Source organism: Myiozetetes cayanensis, unplaced genomic scaffold (genome assembly GCF_022539395.1).
Source record: "Myiozetetes cayanensis isolate MyiCay16 unplaced genomic scaffold, myiCay2020 scf40, whole genome shotgun sequence".
NCBI classification, from domain to species: domain Eukaryota; kingdom Metazoa; phylum Chordata; class Aves; order Passeriformes; family Tyrannidae; genus Myiozetetes; species Myiozetetes cayanensis.
The window spans coordinates 1,321,646-1,339,552 of record NW_026087632.1 but is presented as its reverse complement, the minus strand read 5'-3'; the positions used below and the strand labels follow the sequence as shown (position 1 = coordinate 1,339,552).

The window sequence follows — 17,907 nt, the reverse complement described above, 5'->3', positions numbered from 1 at the left end:
GACTAACTCGACTCAGAGATGCAGGGGAGAAACCTGGGTGGCTCCTCACTCACCTGCATTTGCTAAGCAGACACAGATGCAGGGCTGAGACCTCCTCACTTGTTACACCTCTTGTGGCACTGCCTTATGCACCCACTGAGGCTCTAGGGCCCCTAAGTGCCCAGTGGCAATTTCTCCCACTTCTGGTACAATAACACATTTATCAGCAGGTGGAAAGCAGAATCCTTCTACTTTCACTTCCTGGACTGGTTTTTTTTCTTAAAACTGCCTTTATTAATCATATTCCAGAAATATTTGTTCTGAGACTCAACTGTTCCACATAAAATAACAGAACCTGGCCACAAATGGCTTTACAAAGCCCTGAGTAACACTGAAACTCTGGTGTAATATGTGGGAGCTGCAGATGTGTATAATAAAATCAAAAGACAACATTCATATTTTCACTAAGATCACCTGCCTTTCCCCAGGAACTGGGTGGGCTTGGGGCAGGTTTTGATCAGCTGCAAATGGAAGCTGGAGCACCACGGAATTATCTGCACCAATTGTAGGCAACACCAGGGCAAGAGGGAAGAAAAAGTGCAGGTGTGCCTGTGCACACATGAACATGTTCTTACCTATGGCAGGGAAATGAGGAACTGTGCACATGGGGGTGAAGTGCCCCCAAGGCTTCTAATAAAGTAGGAAAAGGAAGCCCCTGTCCCATTGAAACAGCGCAGGTCAGACAGACACAGGAAGGTGTTTAGTTCATGCTCCCAATCAACTTGAACACGCAGCTTCCACAATTTTGGTTCCACTGCAAAATTTCCCAAGATCAGTCTGGCAGCCACCTGTGAGCCAGAAAATCCCTGCTGAACACTCCCCTCTGGGCCCAGCACTGCTGGCTCCAAAGGATCTTTGTGGTGGCAGAGCTGGAACTCCCCTGGGTGACGCTGCTGGGGAAGGTGGTGCCATTTCTGGGCCTGCCAGGCCACCACAGCATCCCTACTTCTCTCTGGGACAGCTCCATGGAAGGGAAGGGGGTTGGTGTCCTTGTGTCCCCAGGACTGACTCAGTGTCACAAGGGGCTGGACCTCAGCCTGCAGCAGCACCACATGGGCCTTCCCCGTGTCCCCAGAGCTGGAGACACCAAAAATGGAGACATGGAGCAGTGACACCGGGATCCAGTTGTGCTTGGAGGGGTCACACACCAGGGTGGGCACACACCTCTGCTCTGGTTGTGTTTGGTTGTTATCAGGGCACCCCATCTCAGACTTCCCCTCAAATGTGGTTTCAGCTCTGCCTTCGCCCTCAACTTGGGCTCCCTCCAGGAAATGGGAACAGAAACTGCAGGTGAGGGAGCAGCAGTGGATCAGGGACACGGGGGGTGACACTGGCTCTGGTCACCCTTTCCCTCATGGTATGTGCTGAGACATGCACGCAAGTGTCTTTAAGGCAGAGATGTTCTTTGTAGGACAGCTTAAGGAAGTCAGGCTTTGTTCAGTGCATTGTTCATTAAATCTCGCTAAACTGAAGCACAAATCTATTTATTCACCTTAAGAGGTATAATAAAAACTTCCACAAACACTGGCGTCACAAATGGGATTCCCTGCACCATCGCTGCACCTGCAGAGATGGCCAGACTGGAACCAGGGGTGCACCCATCCGTTCTCCAAACTGTGAAGTTCCTCGGCTGGCAGTGACATCACTGCTGCTCCTGTCCTGTGCACAGCTCTGGCACCAGGGGGCTTACAAGGAACAGCCGTGGACCTGCTCTTCTCATCATCCACTCAGCCACATGTGGACTCACAGGCCCCTACAGAAGCTCATCCCTGAGCCTGGACTGAGGCAAGGAGCTGCCCTGGGAGGGTGGTCCTGGTGGGGGATGGCGTGGGAAAGGCCTTGGGCTCATCCCCGGCTCCTGGGGGCGGCCGGGGCCGGGATCCGAGGACCTGGGGCTTCGGAAGGAAACACTGCGCGGGTGTTTGGGAACAGGGAGAGGGAGGGGTTTGGATGGGGCCCGAGATCCGGGGAATGAGGCCCCGCCCCGCCGCGCTCACCCCACAACCTGCCCAGCGACAGATGACGTAAGAGAACCGCGGATTCCATTGGCGAATGAGACGCAGGATAGCCAATGGCAGCGCGGGGTGGGGCGGCCGGGCGGGGCGGGGGCCGGGGCAGAAGATCTACCTGGCACCAGGTGACGTCAGGTGCAGAGCGGGTCGCCATTGGCGGATGGCTCGGGCAGGACCCTGGGGTGGGGACACGGGGACATGGATGGGAGGGACAAGGGAACAGGTAGGGCTGGGCAGGGACAAGAGGGGACAGGCAGTTTGAGATGAGGAAAGGGCCAGGGCTAGGGCTGGGGATGTGCGGGGAGAGGGAGGGATGTGGGGGTGGGAAAGGGGGGAGGAAATGGAGGAAGGACACAGTGGGAAGAGGGGTACGGAGGCGTGGGAGGGCGGATGCCCGAGCGAGCAGGTGCGGGGGAGCCTCTTGCCCATGGAGGGGTCACAGGAGGTTTCGCCCCTTTAACGTGTGTTCACGGGGACTTTCATTTTGGCAGGGTTGTGATTAAAGTAAGCCAGGATGGAAAGGATACGAGAGGACACCTGTATGCAACTGCACGTTTGAAGAACCTCTGTAACTGGGGAAGTTTGAGTATCCAGTTTCATGAAGTTCCCTTCACGGGTGACTTTTTTCCTCCCAGAAGAACACACGAGTTGTACAGGAGACCAGACCCCTCCTTTTTTACCTCCCAGTGCAGACGGGTGTGCTGCCTGGCCATGGGCTGCATCCACCGTCCTGACTCCGGGAATGTGGCTCCGGGGCATCCCGAGCTGTCAGCTCCCAGCTCCCGCAGGAGAGCAGGGGCGAGAGAGGCTGGGGAAGGGCAGCTCCCACCCGCTGTGGCCTGGGGACCGCGGGGCTGGTGCAGCCGGGCGAGGAGGAAACCTCCCCTTGCCCCTGCAGCCCGGATGGCCCCGGGGAGGGATGCGCAGCCCTGGTCAGCAGCACCGCGGTGGCCACGCCACCTTGGAGCTGCCTCGAGGAGAAAGGAGGGAGAGGGGCTGTGGGTGAGCAGGAGGCCGTGGCTGGAGCTGCCATCAGAACATGACCCACTATCCTCCAGGCACCTGCCTGGGCTCCTTCTGACACGCCAGGGGGACACCAACTAGACCAGCTCCAGGCGAAGGGAGAGTCTCCCTGGATGCCTTGTGCAGTCTCTGCAGTGTGCTGAGGGGTTTCCTGGGAAAAACTCCTGAGAGTAAAGGAGGGTGAGAGGCACAGGAGCCCCATGCATCAGGGGGAGTTTGTAGCTGTTTAATGGCATGGTTTTCCAGAACAAAACAATGTCGGTGCTGACAGGTGGGACATGAAATGAGCAGGAAGAGCGAGTGGTTGTTGCTGGGTGGGCAACCAGGCCTCAGCTGTTGATATTCCCGGGTCTCCCATGTAGCCTCATTACCTTTCCTGCAAGGGGGATGCCGTGAGCTGCACTGAGAGCCAGGGAGTTCACCCTGCAGAGCTGTCACTGCTGCAGCCCCTGGCCTGACCCACCTGCCTGTAAATCTTAGAGCAGGCGATGGGGGGGAGAGCTCACCTGCGCTTCCAGCACCAAAACCCTGCGGCAGAGGCTGTGCACCCCAGAAGCAGTACTGCGATGGTGATGCTGACGGTTGGAGCTGTGCTGTGATTGTCTGGGATGGGGGGAGAAAAGGGAGACCGTGTGAGGGTGGCAGTGCCAGTCAGGAGCTGCCCCTCACAGGGCCAGGGGCTGCTGCCTGCACCCCGCGCCCTGTCCCCGCGGGTGGCACCTACCCCAGGGGACGAGGAGGCTGCGGGTGCCCAGGCTGCGGTGGCGCACGCGGCAGGCGTAGCTGTGCCCGTCCTGGGGGGCCACGGCCAGGACGCTGCGGAGCTGGTAGGTGAGGTCAGCGTTGGGCAGGACGGGGCCGGTGCTGAGCTGCGGGCCCGGAGGCACCTCCTGGCCATCCCTGAGCCAGGCCACGCTGATGGGCCGGGGGTAGAAGGCGGTGACATGGCAGACCAGCAGCAGCTGCTGTGGGCTGGGCGTGCGGGCAAAGACCGTGACCACGGGCAGCTCTGGGGGATGGGAGCAAAGGGAAGTCCTGGTTGGGCAGGGCTTGGCCCCAGGGCTTTGGGGTGGCCGTGGCAGGGTCAGGGTGGTCTCACCTTGTCTCTCCAGAGTGGCCTTCCCATACTTGTTTAGGGCATGGATTTGGCTCTGGCAGATGAAGGACAGGAGGTACTCCAGGAGCATCTTGATGGACTTCTCTTTGTTTAGGTCCGTGGTGACCTGCTGTGCCAGCTGGGATGGCTGCCTCATCTTCCAACGCTGTTCATCCACCTCAAAATCTACGAGGTCTTTGCCACCCTCCCCAGTGTGCAGGAAGCCCCAGCTTGTCGTGTTGGGGTACAGCTCACAGCCCGCACGGATCTGGACCACCAGAGGGTCTGCCAAGGACAAAGCCAGCGGAGAGGTCCCATGAGCGTGTGGCACATGGGTGGCACGTGGAAGGGTGCGATGGGCAGCAGGGTGCAAGAGGTAGCAGGGCACGGGAGCATGCTTTGGGAAACTCCAGACACCCTGCAAGCTCACAGGCCCCTTGGAAGGATGGAGTAGATACCAGGCCAGTTAGTGTGGGGGTGCTTGTTTAAAAAGAATACTGTCCCCTAAAATATTTACTCCCAGTTTTCTCTTTCGTGATCTTTGCTGTGCGAGTCCTGCAGCCCCAGTAAATTTTGTGACAGCTCCCTGGTGCACAGAGGGGTTCCCTGTGCCAGATGGCAGAAGCCCCAAGGGGTTTCAGGTCTGCTGCCTTCCCCAGTCCTGCGAGCCATATACCCCAGCAGCTGCAGTGTTACACTTTCAGGAGCTGTTGCACCCTATGAAAACCCCACAGATGCCACCCTGGTGGAGGAGGACACAGCCTGAACCTGGGGAGAGGTGCCAGGGCTCTGACTGGGGTTGTTCCCGTACTCACAGTCCATTTCTGTCTGCCGGGCTTTGCCATGCACGTATCGGATCAGGCTGCGCAGAGCGATTTGACGCTGGGACATCAGCTTCTTGGTGTCACCCTCGGCCGCAGCCTGGCTGACCCAGGGCCAGTGGAAGTGGACGCTCCAGTTGGCAGGATCCAGTGCAAAGATGGGCACATCCCCCAGGACTGCCATCGCTGACAGCTCAGCAGAGCTCACGTCAGCAAAGAGGCCGGTCAGGAAGTACTGGAGAACCTGTGGCTCTGCTGGGAAGGAGGATGGGGATGAGAAGGGGTGTAGGAAGGAGATGAGGGGAGGGGCTAGAGGGGAAACAGGAGATTCAGACTGGATAAAAGGAAGACATTTTTTACTGTGAGGCAGGTGAGATGCTGACACAGATTGCCCAGAGATGGGATGGCTGCCCCATCCCTGGAAACACTCAAGGCCAGGTTGGACGGTGCTCTGAGCAACCTGATCTAATGGAAGATGTCCCTGCCCGTGGCAGGGGTGGTTGGACTGGATGGTCTTTAAAGGTCCCTCCCACCCCAAACCGTTCTGTAGTGCTCTTCAGCCTGCTCAGGGTAGCTGAACTTCCTCTGCCTTTGCTGCTCCTTTTCCTTCTCTTTTTTACTTTCAGTGAATTGTTTCTTTCCTGTACAGGATTTCAGGTATTTTGTCTCCTCCCCTCCCTCCTGCCTAGTGCTGCTGTCTGACTGTGTAGAGCAGATGAGGGGGCACCTTGCTGCGTGTTTGGGGTGATGCTCCCCCCAGGAGAACACCTGTGCCAGGACCTGTATCTGCCAGAGACCTGTACCCGGTGCAGAGGACATGGAGGATGGAAAAGGGCATTTTATCCAGGTTTGGGGTTCCCTTGACAGGGCCAGGAGAGCAGCACAGCCCATCTCAGAGATCAATCCTGCCTTCCCATGTGCGATGCTGCCCACCTCAGAAGCACAAGGTCTCACAGGGTTGTTTGTGGTAAAATGCTCTGTGCAGCAGCAGTGCCTGAAACACCCTCTTGCAGGTGCAGCTCCCCAAAAAACAAGGGGCTGCTGGAAGGGGCCCACAGCAGCATGTGGGGCTGATTCCCCCTTGGCACCCATGGGCTCCTTGCAGGGCAAAGACATTGTGGGGAACCTCAACACCCAAAGCCTGTGTGGGGACACTGCTCTCTCTTCTGCTTGTGTGCCCAAGGCCCCGTGTCAAGCCAGTGGGGTAGAAGTCCTGAGCTGGGGGCAAGAACAGAGAGGGTGGGCAGGGACAAAGCACCTTTGGGTGCTGCGTGGTGGGGGTCGGCCCTTTGATGCTGGGGATCATCCCCCCCATGCAGGGCCAGTGGCGTCCCCTGAGGAACCTGTAGGGTCTTCTGACAGTGGGGGTGAGAGCGGTTTGGGTGAGCCAGGGCTCCCACTTACCCTCTGGGTCTGCCCACATCCCGGGAAGGAGGAGGGGAAGAAAGAGGAAGAGGAGGAGGTGAGAGGGCTGCATGGTGTGTGCAGCAGGGCTGAAGGAGCAGCAGCAGTGAGTGCAGGAGGAAGAAGAACTTTGGGGTCCCACGGTTCAGCTCAGCCCAGCCCAGCAGTCACTGCGGCAGCTCCCCACCAATGGGACCGGAGCGAGCCTGCCGGGGTTAGGGCTGGGGATGTGTGGGAGGGACGAGAGCTGAAATAAGGTCTTGAGCATGAAGTGCTGTGACAGGCTGGGGAAAGCCCAGCCAGGAAGAAAGAGAGTCCCAGGAAACATGGCCAGCAGAAAGCAGATGTTCAAGGGCCCCCGTGGCTCCCCCTCCCTGCCGATGGTACCTTGTCCTGTCCCAGTTCTGGTGGGGTGCATCAGCTCCAATGGAGGCGACGATGGCTTTTGGATTCCAGCCCTGACTGGAGAAAGATGGTTGCTGTCCTCCCAGCCCCCACATGGCAAGAAGGGATGCTTTGTGTCCCCCCTTCTCCAGCACCTCCAGCTCAGTCTGCTCCTTCACCACCTGCCTAACCCTGGGAATGAGGCTCCCAGGGAGGAGGTGACAAACAGTTCCTGACTAGCCCCAGTCTGTGGGACACTGCTGGGGAGCACCAACTCCGCCCTAAATGCCCCCAGGAGAGGGCCCAGGGGTGGGTCTGGCACTGCCCTTTCCTTTCTACTAACTGGTGCAGAATCCTCTTCCACTCCCCAAGAGCCCCCTGTGCATGGGAACAGGAATGGCGGGAACCATTCCTCTGCTCTGTCCCCTGTGCACCAGAGTCCAGTGGTACAATGCAGGGACAGTGGTGAGCCAGCCTCACCCCCACAGTGTCCCTGATTCACTGCTCCTCCCCCGCTCCTCCCCTCAACACGTAGTTTCTCTTCCCCTTTCCTGGGTGGTGCTCACCTTGGGAGTGAAGGCAGAACTGAAACCACAGCTGAGCAGTGATCTGAGGGGTGCACCTCAGTGTGGCCAAACACCAACCACCTTCCCTTCCATGGAGCTGTCCCAGAGAGAAGTAGGGATGCTGTGGTGGCCTGGCAGGCCCAGAAATGGCACCACCTTCCCCAGCACCGTCACCCAGGGGAGTTCCAGCTCTGCCACCACAAAGATCCTTTGGAGCCAGCAGTGCTGGGCCCAGAGGGGAGTGTTCAGCAGGGATTTTCTGGCTCACAGGTGGCTGCCAGACTGATCTTGGGAAATTTTGCAGTGGAACCAAAGCTTTGGAAGCTGCGTGTTCAAGTTGATTGGGAGCATGAACTAAACACCTTCCTGTGTCTGTCTGACCTGCGCTGTCTCAATGGGACAGGGGCTTCCTTTTCCTCCTTTATTAGAAGCCTTGGGGGCACTTCACCCCCATGTGCACAGTTCCTCATTTCCCTGCCATAGGTAAGAACATGTTCATGTGTGCACAGGCACACCTGCACTTTTTCTTCCCCCTTGCCCTGGTGTTGCCTTCAATTGGTGCCAATAATTCCGTGGTGCTCCAGCTTCCATTTGCAGCTGATCAAAACCTGCCCCAAGCCCACCCAGCTCCTGGGGAAAGGCAGGTGATCTTAGTGAAAATATGAATGTTGTCTTTTGATTTTATTATACACATCTGCAGCTCCCACATATTACACCAGAGTTTCAGTGGTACTCAGTGCTTTGTAAAGCCATAGGTTCTGTTAGTCCATGCAGAATTGTAGAGTCTCAGAAGAAATATTTCTGGAATATGGTTAATAAAGACATTTTTAAGAAAAAGAAAACAATCTAGAAAATGAAAGTAGAAGGATTCAGCTTTCCACCTACTGATAAAAGTGTTATTATACCAGAAGAGGGAGAAATTGCCACTGGGCACTTAGGGGCCCTAGAGCCTCAGTGCGTGCATAAGGCAGTGCCACAAGAGGTGTAACAAGTGAGGAGGTCTCAGCCCTGCATCTGTGTCTGCTTAGCAAATGCAGGTGAGTGAGGAGCCACCCAGGTTTCTCCCCTGCATCTCTGAGTCGAGTTAGTCTTGTAATCCTGAATCAGAAAAGGGTAGTTCTTGTCCCTGTGGGTTGACGGGTGATGGGAGGGAACGGGGACAGTTGGCTCCTTCTGGGCTAAGCTTCTTTGCTCAGGGTGGAGTTCCTGGACTCTGATTCCTCCACCCGCTGGTGCTTTCTGAAAGCAGAGGGGGAGAGCTCAGGGATGCTCCAGGGCAGAGACGTTGTGGGGGTGCAGAAATGCCCTGGGGCATCCCCTGCCCTCGTGTCCCACTGCCGCTGTGTGGGGCAGAAGGGGACTCACCTGCGTCTCCACACGGCAAGCAGCAGCAGGGCAGCTACGGCCGCGGCTCCCAGCAGCCCGGCCAGGAGCGCTGTGATGAGCAGCAGCTGCGAGTTCCCTGCGGAATAGAAGGAGGGGCTGGCACGGCCTTGGCGGGCTTTGCTCCGTGCCCCAGGGCGGGGCGGCTCGGGCGCCCCATGCCGTCCCCGCGGGTGGCACCTACCCCAGGGGACGAGGAGGCTGCGGGTGCCCAGGCTGCGGTGGCGCACGCGGCAGGCGTAGCTGTGCCCGTCCTGGGGGGCCACGGCCAGGACGCTGCGGAGCTGGTAGGTGAGGTCAGCGTTGGGCAGGACGGGGCCGGTGCTGAGCTGCGGGCCCGGAGGCACCTCCTGGCCATCCCTGAGCCAGGCCACGCTGATGGGCCGGGGGTAGAAGGCGGTGACATGGCAGACCAGCAGCAGCTGCTGTGGGCTGGGCGTGCGGGCAAAGACCGTGACCACGGGCAGCTCTGGGGGATGGGAGCAAAGGGAAGTCCTGGTTGGGCAGGGCTTGGCCCCAGGGCTTTGGGGTGGCCGTGACAGGGTCAGGGTGGTCTCACCTTGTCTCTCCAGAGCTGCCCTCCCGTAGGTCAGAAACCTCTCCATGGCATCGACACAGGTATTGTTGAAGAGGACCTCGACCCGCTCACTGAAAGCTGTGTGGTTCTTGAGGTAGGCGAGGAAGTACCGGGACAGGTCGGTGTCCTGGGAGAGGGTCCAGGTATCATTGTCTGAGTCAAAGATGAGGAAATCCTGCCCGTTGTAGCCCACATAGGCGAAGGTCCGAGAGGTCCTGTTGGGGTAGAGCTCACAGCCTGCCCTGCACTGAATCACAAAGGGGTCTGGAGGGGCAGAGAAGAGAGAGAGAGGTTGCATGAGGGGCTGGGATTGCCTTGCTGTGGACATGATCAGAGTCCTCTGCACAGTACCAGCACTTGCCAGATCCGTCCCCAGTACCCAGCTGCTGTTCAGAAACGGGAGGCAGTGAAGACTGGATACTCACAAGGCACATCCTTCTCCATGGCCCCTTCATTGATCAAGTGGCTGATCTTCAGCAAATAGATCCTGAGCATGTTCTCAATGTTGTCCCAGTCCATGTGGGGTAGGGCTGGATGCACCCAGGGCTGGTGGAAGTGGATGGACCTGGTGTGCTTATCAAGAGTAGCAATTTCGATGTCTTCCAGCAGGGCCAGCCCCTCTGTCTCCACAAAGGAGGTGTTTTGGAAGGTGGAGGTCTGGAGCAGCTGGACAGTGAAGGTCCCTACATGAGACAGGGGTTGGCAGGGACGAGATGGGAGTGGGAGGAGAGGGCCAGGGAAAGTGGAGGGGCTGACAGGCAGGTCCTTGAGGTTGCAATGATCTGTGGGCCCCCCTAGGCTCCTACAGCCTTGGCAGCCCCGGTTCCCACCCCCTGCACCAACCCCCGGTGGCTGCATCCCTGCCGAGGAGGAGGTGTGGAGCCAGGGATGAGGAAGGGTAAGGAAGCAAAAGCCAAAAGTGGATGGGGAGCAGGAAGCCTCTTGCCCAGGGGGTCCCACGGGGCCATGGGAGCAGCTGTGGATGAGCCAAGGCTCCCACTTACCCTCCAGAGTTGCCCATGTGCCTGAGAGGAGGAAGAGGTAGAGCAGGAGGAGGAGGCAGCAGCAGCGAGGGGGCTGCATGGTGCCAGCAGTGAGGCCCAGAGTGTGCAGCAGTGGGTGCAGCAGCAGCAGCAGGATGAGGCTGTGTGAGGTGAGGCTGGAGATGTCTCAGGCTGGCTCTGCCTGGGCAGCTGTGCTTGTGCTCATGGCTCTGGCAGCCAATGGGGCTGGCCCTGAGGTTTAGGGGAGGGCTCTGAAGTTCCCCCTTGGGGTGGGCTGGGGCAGCCTGGGTATGACTGTGAGTGTTGGGGGAATTTGCTTGTGAGCAAGGTCAGCCCACTGCACGCAGGGGTGATCCCTTAGGGCCAAGGCAGCAGCTGGACAATTAGGGTGGTGTGGGTGAACTGAGCCCTCTTTTCAGGGGCTGCATCCACTGCCCTGATGCCGTAGCCTGGACTGCCAGTTGTGCCTGGCATGTGTCGCCCTGCCCAGAACAGACACCACCATCCACTCTGCACTGCCAGCTGGGTTCACACCAACGGGGCTGCCTTTCCCTCAGGGCAGGCGAAGCCCCTTCCCACCTCATGGCTTCATTCTGGGCTCTCTGTGCCCCAAGGCTGTGTGCCCATCCCATGCCTCTTTGTCACCTGCCAGCCACACCACAGCCAGGCCTCACTGATGGGCTGTGGCTACAGAAGCTGGTGATGTGGCAAACCTGCAGGAGAAGAGCAGGCCTGCAGCCTGGCACTTCCCTTTCCTTTGTACCAGCTTTGGTAGGGATCCCTGTCCCCCTGCTGAAGAGTCCCCTGTGCACGGGAACAGGAACGGTGGGAGCCATTCCCCTGCTCTGGCCCCACTGGCACCAGTGTCTGGTGCTGGAGGGATATTGGGGTGACCAGAGCCAGTCTCACCCCCCGTGTCCCTGATCCACTGCTGCTCCCTCACCTGCAGTTTCTGTTCCCATTTCCTGGAGGGAGCCCAAGTTGAGGGCAAAGGCAGAGCTGAAACCACATTTGAGGGGAAGTCTGAGATGGGGTGCCCTGATAACAACCAAACACAACCAGAGCAGAGGTGTGTGCCCACCCTGGTGTGTGACCCCTCCAAGCACAACTGGATCCAGGTGTCACTGCTCCATGTCTCCATTTTTGGTGTCTCCAGCTGTGGGGACACGGGGAAGGCCCATGTGGTGCTGCTGCAGGCTGAGGTCCAGCCCCTTGTGACACTGAGTCAGTCGTGGGGACACAAGGACACCAACCCCCTTCCCTTCTATGGAGCTGTCCCAGAGAGAAGTAGGGATGCTGTGGTGGCCTGGCAGGCCCAGAAATGGCACCACCTTCCCCAGCAGCGTCACCCAGGGGAGTTCCAGCTCTGCCACCACAAAGATCCTTTGGAGCCAGCAGTGCTGGGCCCAGAGGGGAGTGTTCAGCAGGGATTTTCTGGCTCACAGGTGGCTGCCAGACTGATCTTGGGAAATTTTGCAGTGCAATCAAAGCTTTGGAAGCTGCGTGTTCAAGTTGATTGGGAGCATGAACTAAACACCTTCCTGTGTCTGTCTGAATTGCGCTGTCTTCAGTGGGACAGGGGCTTCCTTTTCCTCCTTTATTAGAAGCCTTGGGGGCACTTCACCCCCATGTGCACAGTTCCTCATTTCCCTGCCATAGGTAAGAACATGTTCATGTGTGCACAGGCACACCTGCACTTTTTCTTCCCCCTTGCCTTGGTGTTACCTTCAATTGGTGCAGATAATTCCGTGGTGCTCCAGCTTCCATTTGCAGCTGATCAAAACCTGCCCCAAGCCCACCCAGCTCCTGGGGAAAGGCAGGTGATCTTAGTGAAAATATGAATGTTGTCTTTTGATTTTATTATACACATCTGCAGCTCCCACATATTACACCAGAGTTTCAGTGTTACTCAGGGCTTTGTAAAGCCATTTGTGGCCAGGTTCTGTTAGTTCATGTGGAACAGTTGAGTCTCAGAACAAATATTTCTGGAATATGATTAATAAAGGCAGTTTTAAGAAAAAAAACCAGTCTAGGAAGTGAAAGTAGAAGGATTCTGCTTTCCACCTGCTGATAAATGTGTTATTGTACCAGAAGAGGGAGAAATTGCCACTGGGCACTTAGGGGCCCTAGAGCCTCAGTGGGTGCATAAGGCAGTGCCACAAGAGGTGTAACAAGTGAGGAGGTCTCAGCCCTGCATCTGTGTCTGCTTAGCAAATGCAGGTGAGTGAGGAGCCAGCCAGGTTTCTCCCCTGCATCTCTGAGTCGAGTTAGCCTTGTAATCCTGAAGCAGAAAAGGGTAGTTCTTGTCCCTGTTGGTTGATGGGTGATGGGAGGGAACGGGGACAGTTGGCTCCTTCTGGGCTAAGCTTCTTTGCTCAGGGTGGAGTTCCTGGACTCTGATTCCTCCACCCGCTGGTGCTTTCTGAAAGCAGAGGGGGAGAGCTCAGGGATGCTCCAGGGCAGAGACGTTGTGGGGGTGCAGAAATGCCCTGGGGCATCCCCTGCCCTCGTGTCCCACTGCCGCTGTGTGGGGCAGAAGGGGACTCACCTGCGTCTCCACACGGCAAGCAGCAGCAGGGCAGCTACGGCCGCGGCTCCCAGCAGCCCGGCCAGGAGCGCTGTGATGAGCAGCAGCTGCGAGTTCCCTGCGGAATAGAAGGAGGGGCTGGCACGGCCTTGGCGGGCTTTGCTCCGTGCCCCAGGGCGGGGCGGCTCGGGCGCCCCATGCCGTCCCCGCGGGTGGCACCTACCCCAGGGGACGAGGAGGCTGCGGGTGCCCAGGCTGCGGTGGCGCACGCGGCAGGCGTAGCTGTGCCCGTCCTGGGGGGCCACGGCCAGGACGCTGCGGAGCTGGTAGGTGAGGTCAGCGTTGGGCAGGACGGGGCCGGTGCTGAGCTGCGGGCCCGGAGGCACCTCCTGGCCATCCCTGAGCCAGGCCACGCTGATGGGCCGGGGGTAGAAGGCGGTGACATGGCAGACCAGCAGCAGCTGCTGTGGGCTGGGCGTGCGGGCAAAGACCGTGACCACGGGCAGCTCTGGGGGATGGGAGCAAAGGGAAGGCCTGGTTGGGCAGGGCTTGGCCCCAGGGCTTTGGGGTGGCCGTGGCAGGGTCAGGGTGGTCTCACCTTGTCTCTCCAGAGCTGCCCTCCCATAAGTCAGTAACTTCTCCATGGCATTGATGCAGGTATCACTGAAGAGGACGTCCACCCGCCCACTGAAAGCTATGTGGTTCTTGAGGTAGGCAAGGACGTACCGGGACAGGTCAGTGTTCTGGGAGAGGGTCCAGGTTACATTGTCTGTGTCAAAGCTGAGGAAATCCTGCCCGTTGTAGCCCACATAGACAAAGGTCCGAGAGGTCCTGTTGGGGTAGAGCTCACAGCCTATCATGCTCTGAGCCACAAAGGGGTCTGGAGGGGCAGAGAAGAGAGAGAGAGGTTGCATGAGGGGCTGGGATTGCCTTGCTGTGGACATGATCAGTGTCCAGCACTTGCCAGATCCTTCCCCAGTACCCAGCTGCTGTTCAGAGAGAGGAGGCAGTGAAGACTGGATACTCACAGGGCACATCCTTCTGCATGGCCCCTTCATTGATCAGGTGGCTGAACCTCAACAAATAGATCCTGAACATGTTGTCAATGGTGTCCCAGTCCTTGCGGGTTAGGGCTGGATGCACCCAGGGCTGGTGGAAGTGGATGGACCAGGTGTGCTTATCAAGAGAACCAAGTTCGATGTCTTCCAGCAGGGCCAGCCCCTCTGTCTCCACAAAGGAGGTGTTTTGGAAGGTGGAGGTGTGGAGCAGCCGGAGAGTGACGGTCCCTACATGAGACAGGGGTTGGCAGGGAGAAGATGGGAGTGGGAGGAGAGGGCCAGGAAAAATTTGAAGGGCTGACAGGCAGGTCCTGGAGGTTGCAGTGATCTGTGGGCCCCCCTAGGCCCCTACAGCCTTGGCAGCCCCGGTTCCCACACCCTGCACCCACCTCAGGTGGCTGCATCCCTGCCGAGGAGGAGGTGTGGACCAGGGAACGAGGAGGGGTGAGGAAGCAAGAGCCAAAAGTGGATGGGGAGCAGGAAGCCTCTTGCCCAGGGGGTCCCACGGGGCCATGGGAGCAGCTGTGGATGAGCCAAGGCTCCCACTTACCCTCCAGAGTTGCCCATGTGCCAGAGAGGAGGAAGAGGTAGAGCAGGAGGAGGAGGCAGCAGCAGCGAGGGGGCTGCATGGTGCCAGCAGTGAGGCCCAGAGTGTGCAGCAGTGGGTGCAGCAGCAGCAGCAGGACGAGGCTGTGTGAGATGAGGCTGGAGATGTCTCAGGCTGGCTCTGCCTGGGCAGCTGTGCTGGTGCTCATGGCCCTGGGAGCCAATGGGGCTGGCCCTGAGGTTTAGGGGAGGGCTCTGAAGTTCCCCCTTGGGGTGGGCTGGGGCAGCCTGGGTATGACTGTGAGTGTTGGGGGAATTTGCTTGTGAGCAAGGTCAGCCCACTGCACGCAGGGGTGATCCCTTAGGGCCAAGGCAGCAGCTGGACAATTAGGGTGGTGTGGGTGAACTGAGCCCTCTTTTCAGGGGCTGCATCCACTGCCCTGATGCCGTAGCCTGGACTGCCAGTTGTGCCTGGCATGTGTCGCCCTGCCCAGAACAGACACCACCATCCACTCTGCACTGCCAGCTGGGTTCACACCAACGGGGCTGCCTTTCCCTCAGGGCAAGTAAAACCCCTTCCCACCTCATGGCTTCATTCTGGGCTCTCTGTGCCCCAGCTTTGGTAGGGAACCCTGTCCCCCTGCTGAAGAGTCCCCTGTGCATGGGAACAGGAATGGTTGGAGTCGTTCCCCTGCTCTGGCCCCACTGGCACCAGTGTCTGGTGCTGGAGGGATATTGGGGTGACCAGAGCCAGTCTCACCCCCCCGTGTCCCTGATCCACTGCTGCTCCCTCACCTGCAGTTTCTGTTCCCATTTCCTGGAGGGAGCCCAAGTTGAGGGCGAAGGCAGAGCTGAAACCACATTTGAGGGGAAGTCTGAGATGAGCTGCCCTGATAACAACCAAACACAACCAGAGCAGAGGTGTGTGCCCACCCTGGTGTGTGACCCCTCCAAGCACAACTGGATCCAGGTGTCACTGCTCCATGTCTCCATTTTTGGTGTCTCCAGCTCTGGGGACACGGGGAAGGCCCATGTGGTGCTGCTGCAGGCTGAGGTCCAGCCCCTTGTGACACTGAGTCAGTCGTGGGGACACAAGGACACCAACCCCCTTCCCTTCTATGGAGCTGTCCCAGAGAGAAGTAGGGATGCTGTGGTGGCCTGGCAGGCCCAGAAATGGCACCACCTTCCCCAGCAGCGTCACCCAGGGGATGTTCAGCTCTGCCACCACAAAGATCCTTTGGAGCCAGCAGTGCTGGGCCCAGAGGGGAGTGTTCAGCAGGGATTTTCTGGCTCACAGGTGGCTGCCAGACTGATCTTGGGAAATTTTGCAGTGGAATCAAAGCTTTGGAAGCTGCGTGTTCAAGTTGATTGGGAGCATGAACTAAACACCTTCCTGTGTCTGTCTGACCTGCGCTGTCTCAATGGGACAGGGGCTTCTTTTCCTCCTTTATTAGAAGCCTTGGGGGCACTTCACCCCCATGTGCACAGTTCCTCATTTCCCTGCCACAGGTAAGAACATGTTCATGTGTGCACAGGCACACCTGCACTTTTTCTTCCCCCTTGCCCTGGTGTTGCCTACAATTGGTGCCAATAATTGCATGGTGCTCCAGCTTCCATTTGCAGCTGATCAAAACCTGCCCCAAGCCCACCCAGCTCCTGGGGAAAGGCAGGTGATCTTAGTGAAAATATGAATGTTGTCTTTTGATTTTATTTTACACATCTGCAGCTCCCACATATTACACCAGAGTTTCAGTGTTACTCAGTGCTTTGTAAAGCCATTTGTGGCCAGGTTCTGTTAGTTCAGGTGGAACAGTTCAGTCTCAGAACAAATATTTCTGGAATATGGTTAAGAAAGACAGTTTTTAAGAAAAAAAGACACAATCTAGAAAATGAAAGTAGAAGGATTCAGCTTTCCACCTGCTGATAAAAGTGTTATTGTACCAGAAGTGGGATAAATTGCCACTGGGCACTTAGGGGCCTGTAGTTGTTTTGAGTCTTGGCCTTCCTTGGTGACCAGGTTGTAACCAAGGAACCAAGGCCATGTTCCCAGTATTCCATACCATTTTTACGTAAGAAAGAGCATAAATAAGAGAGAGGAAGCTCTCGCTCTCTTTTTCTGGCGGACCGAAGGCGAACGTAGCTTTGCTGTCGCTCTGCCCGGGCAAGGGAGTGAGGCCTGGTGCATCTGGTTGGCCTTGAGAGGCAGAGAGTGCCAGCGGTGTTTTGGTGTGGCTTGCTGTCTCTCGAGGGAAATATTTTGCTTTGTATCCATTTTTATCCCTTTTTCCCTTTTCCCTTTCTCTTCCCTTTTCCCTTTTTGGGGGTTCCCTGTATATAATTTTCTTTATATATATAAATCTTCCACTTAAAATACAGTTGGGTTTGGGTTCTTTTGATTTTCTTTTTCGTGATCTTTTCGGTCAGCTGGAAGAGAGCGAGAGGGAGGGGGAAGGTTTTGTCCCTGGGGTCCTGGCACTTGGCTGGGAGCCAAGTCCAACCTGGGACAGGGCCCTAGAGCCTCAGTGGGTGCATAAGGCAGTGCCACAAGAGGTGTAACAAGTGAGGAGGTCTCAGCCCTGCATCTGTGTCTGCTTAGCAAATTCAGGTGAGTGAGTGTCGTGGTTTTGCCCAGCCGACCAGCCCCTGGGCTCAGAATGTTTCTGTCCAGGTGGATTTCCGGACAAGAGGCCAATTAAAACTCTCAGTAACGCCTTTGCTAATTACATATTTAAGAAAATGGAAGAGAAGGCTTGTGGCGTAGTTGAAATTAAGCAGCCATGTAGGAGAGGCGGCGGCAGGCCCCAAGGGGGACCAAGGCCCCCTCCTCCCCCGGCCCTGGGCTGGGGGCAAGTGTAGCACTGAAGCCCCCCTTCTCTTGTAAGAGAGTGAAGAGAAAAAAACTTTAGAAAACTGACTACTTGGACAGAAACTGTGGGAGAAGAATTCTGGCAGAGGGATAAGGGACTTCCAAGGTCAAAGCTGGCAGCCAGAGGAGAGAGAAATGCGAAGGGGGCCCTGCTTCTCCCCCTTTCGCTCTTTCCCTTCAGCAGGGAAAAGACTGAAAAGTAATCTCTGCCAGCTGTAGAAGATTGTTGGGGTGAGGAGACCCTCATGCAACTCACAAAGGAAGTTGTGGATATACCAGAGAACTGAGACTTCATGAGAGGGACTGAAATGAGGCAGAGTCTTGTTGAAAATTTATGACTCTGAAGGGACGAGGCTTACGCTGGAGCAGATGGCTTGGGTAAGCTGGGGATCTCAGTGAGAGATCCATCCTACTGGTGCTGAAGATTTGTGACTTTGAGAGAAAGAGCCTTTCGCCGGAGCAGAAAACGGCTCGGGTAAGGATGTTGGGATCCAAGTGAGGGATCCATGCTAGAGCGATGTCGGAGAGGTCTATCAAGAACTGTTCTCCCATGGGGAGGGACCTCCACAGGGAAACAGGGCTGGACTCGTAAGTCATTATC

The 17,907-nt window shown here is 57.3% G+C and overlaps 3 protein-coding genes across 3 annotated transcripts in view; all 3 read right to left on the bottom strand.

Moving 5' to 3' along the window:
* Nucleotides 1-6,468, bottom strand: part of LOC126647749 (T-cell surface glycoprotein CD1b-3-like) — a 7,453-nt gene extending 985 nt beyond the window's left edge. Inside the window, exons 1-6 of the mRNA XM_050330277.1 lie at nt 6,396-6,468; nt 4,986-5,246; nt 4,174-4,455; nt 3,799-4,083; nt 3,581-3,677; nt 3,344-3,450 (exon numbers count right to left, since the gene is read on the bottom strand). Coding sequence (XP_050186234.1) covers nt 3,344-3,450; nt 3,581-3,677; nt 3,799-4,083; nt 4,174-4,455; nt 4,986-5,246; nt 6,396-6,468 — 1,105 coding nt within the window. The remainder of the gene's footprint in view (nt 1-3,343; nt 3,451-3,580; nt 3,678-3,798; nt 4,084-4,173; nt 4,456-4,985; nt 5,247-6,395) is intronic.
* A 1,996-nt stretch (nt 6,469-8,464) lies between these two features.
* On the bottom strand, nt 8,465-10,388 carry LOC126647743 (antigen-presenting glycoprotein CD1d-like). The gene is made up of 6 exons (XM_050330264.1): nt 10,310-10,388; nt 9,731-9,988; nt 9,288-9,569; nt 8,913-9,197; nt 8,711-8,807; nt 8,465-8,584 (listed from the first exon to the last, which is right to left on the bottom strand). The coding sequence occupies exons 1-6, from the start codon at nt 10,386-10,388 to the stop codon at nt 8,524-8,526; spliced, it is 1,062 nt and encodes a 353-aa protein (XP_050186221.1). The 3' UTR covers nt 8,465-8,523.
* A 2,282-nt stretch (nt 10,389-12,670) lies between these two features.
* LOC126647745 (T-cell surface glycoprotein CD1b-3-like) lies at nt 12,671-14,523 on the bottom strand. The gene is made up of 6 exons (XM_050330266.1): nt 14,445-14,523; nt 13,865-14,122; nt 13,435-13,716; nt 13,060-13,344; nt 12,858-12,954; nt 12,671-12,731 (listed from the first exon to the last, which is right to left on the bottom strand). The coding sequence occupies exons 1-6, from the start codon at nt 14,521-14,523 to the stop codon at nt 12,671-12,673; spliced, it is 1,062 nt and encodes a 353-aa protein (XP_050186223.1).
* Nucleotides 14,524-17,907: the final 3,384 nt, after the last annotated feature.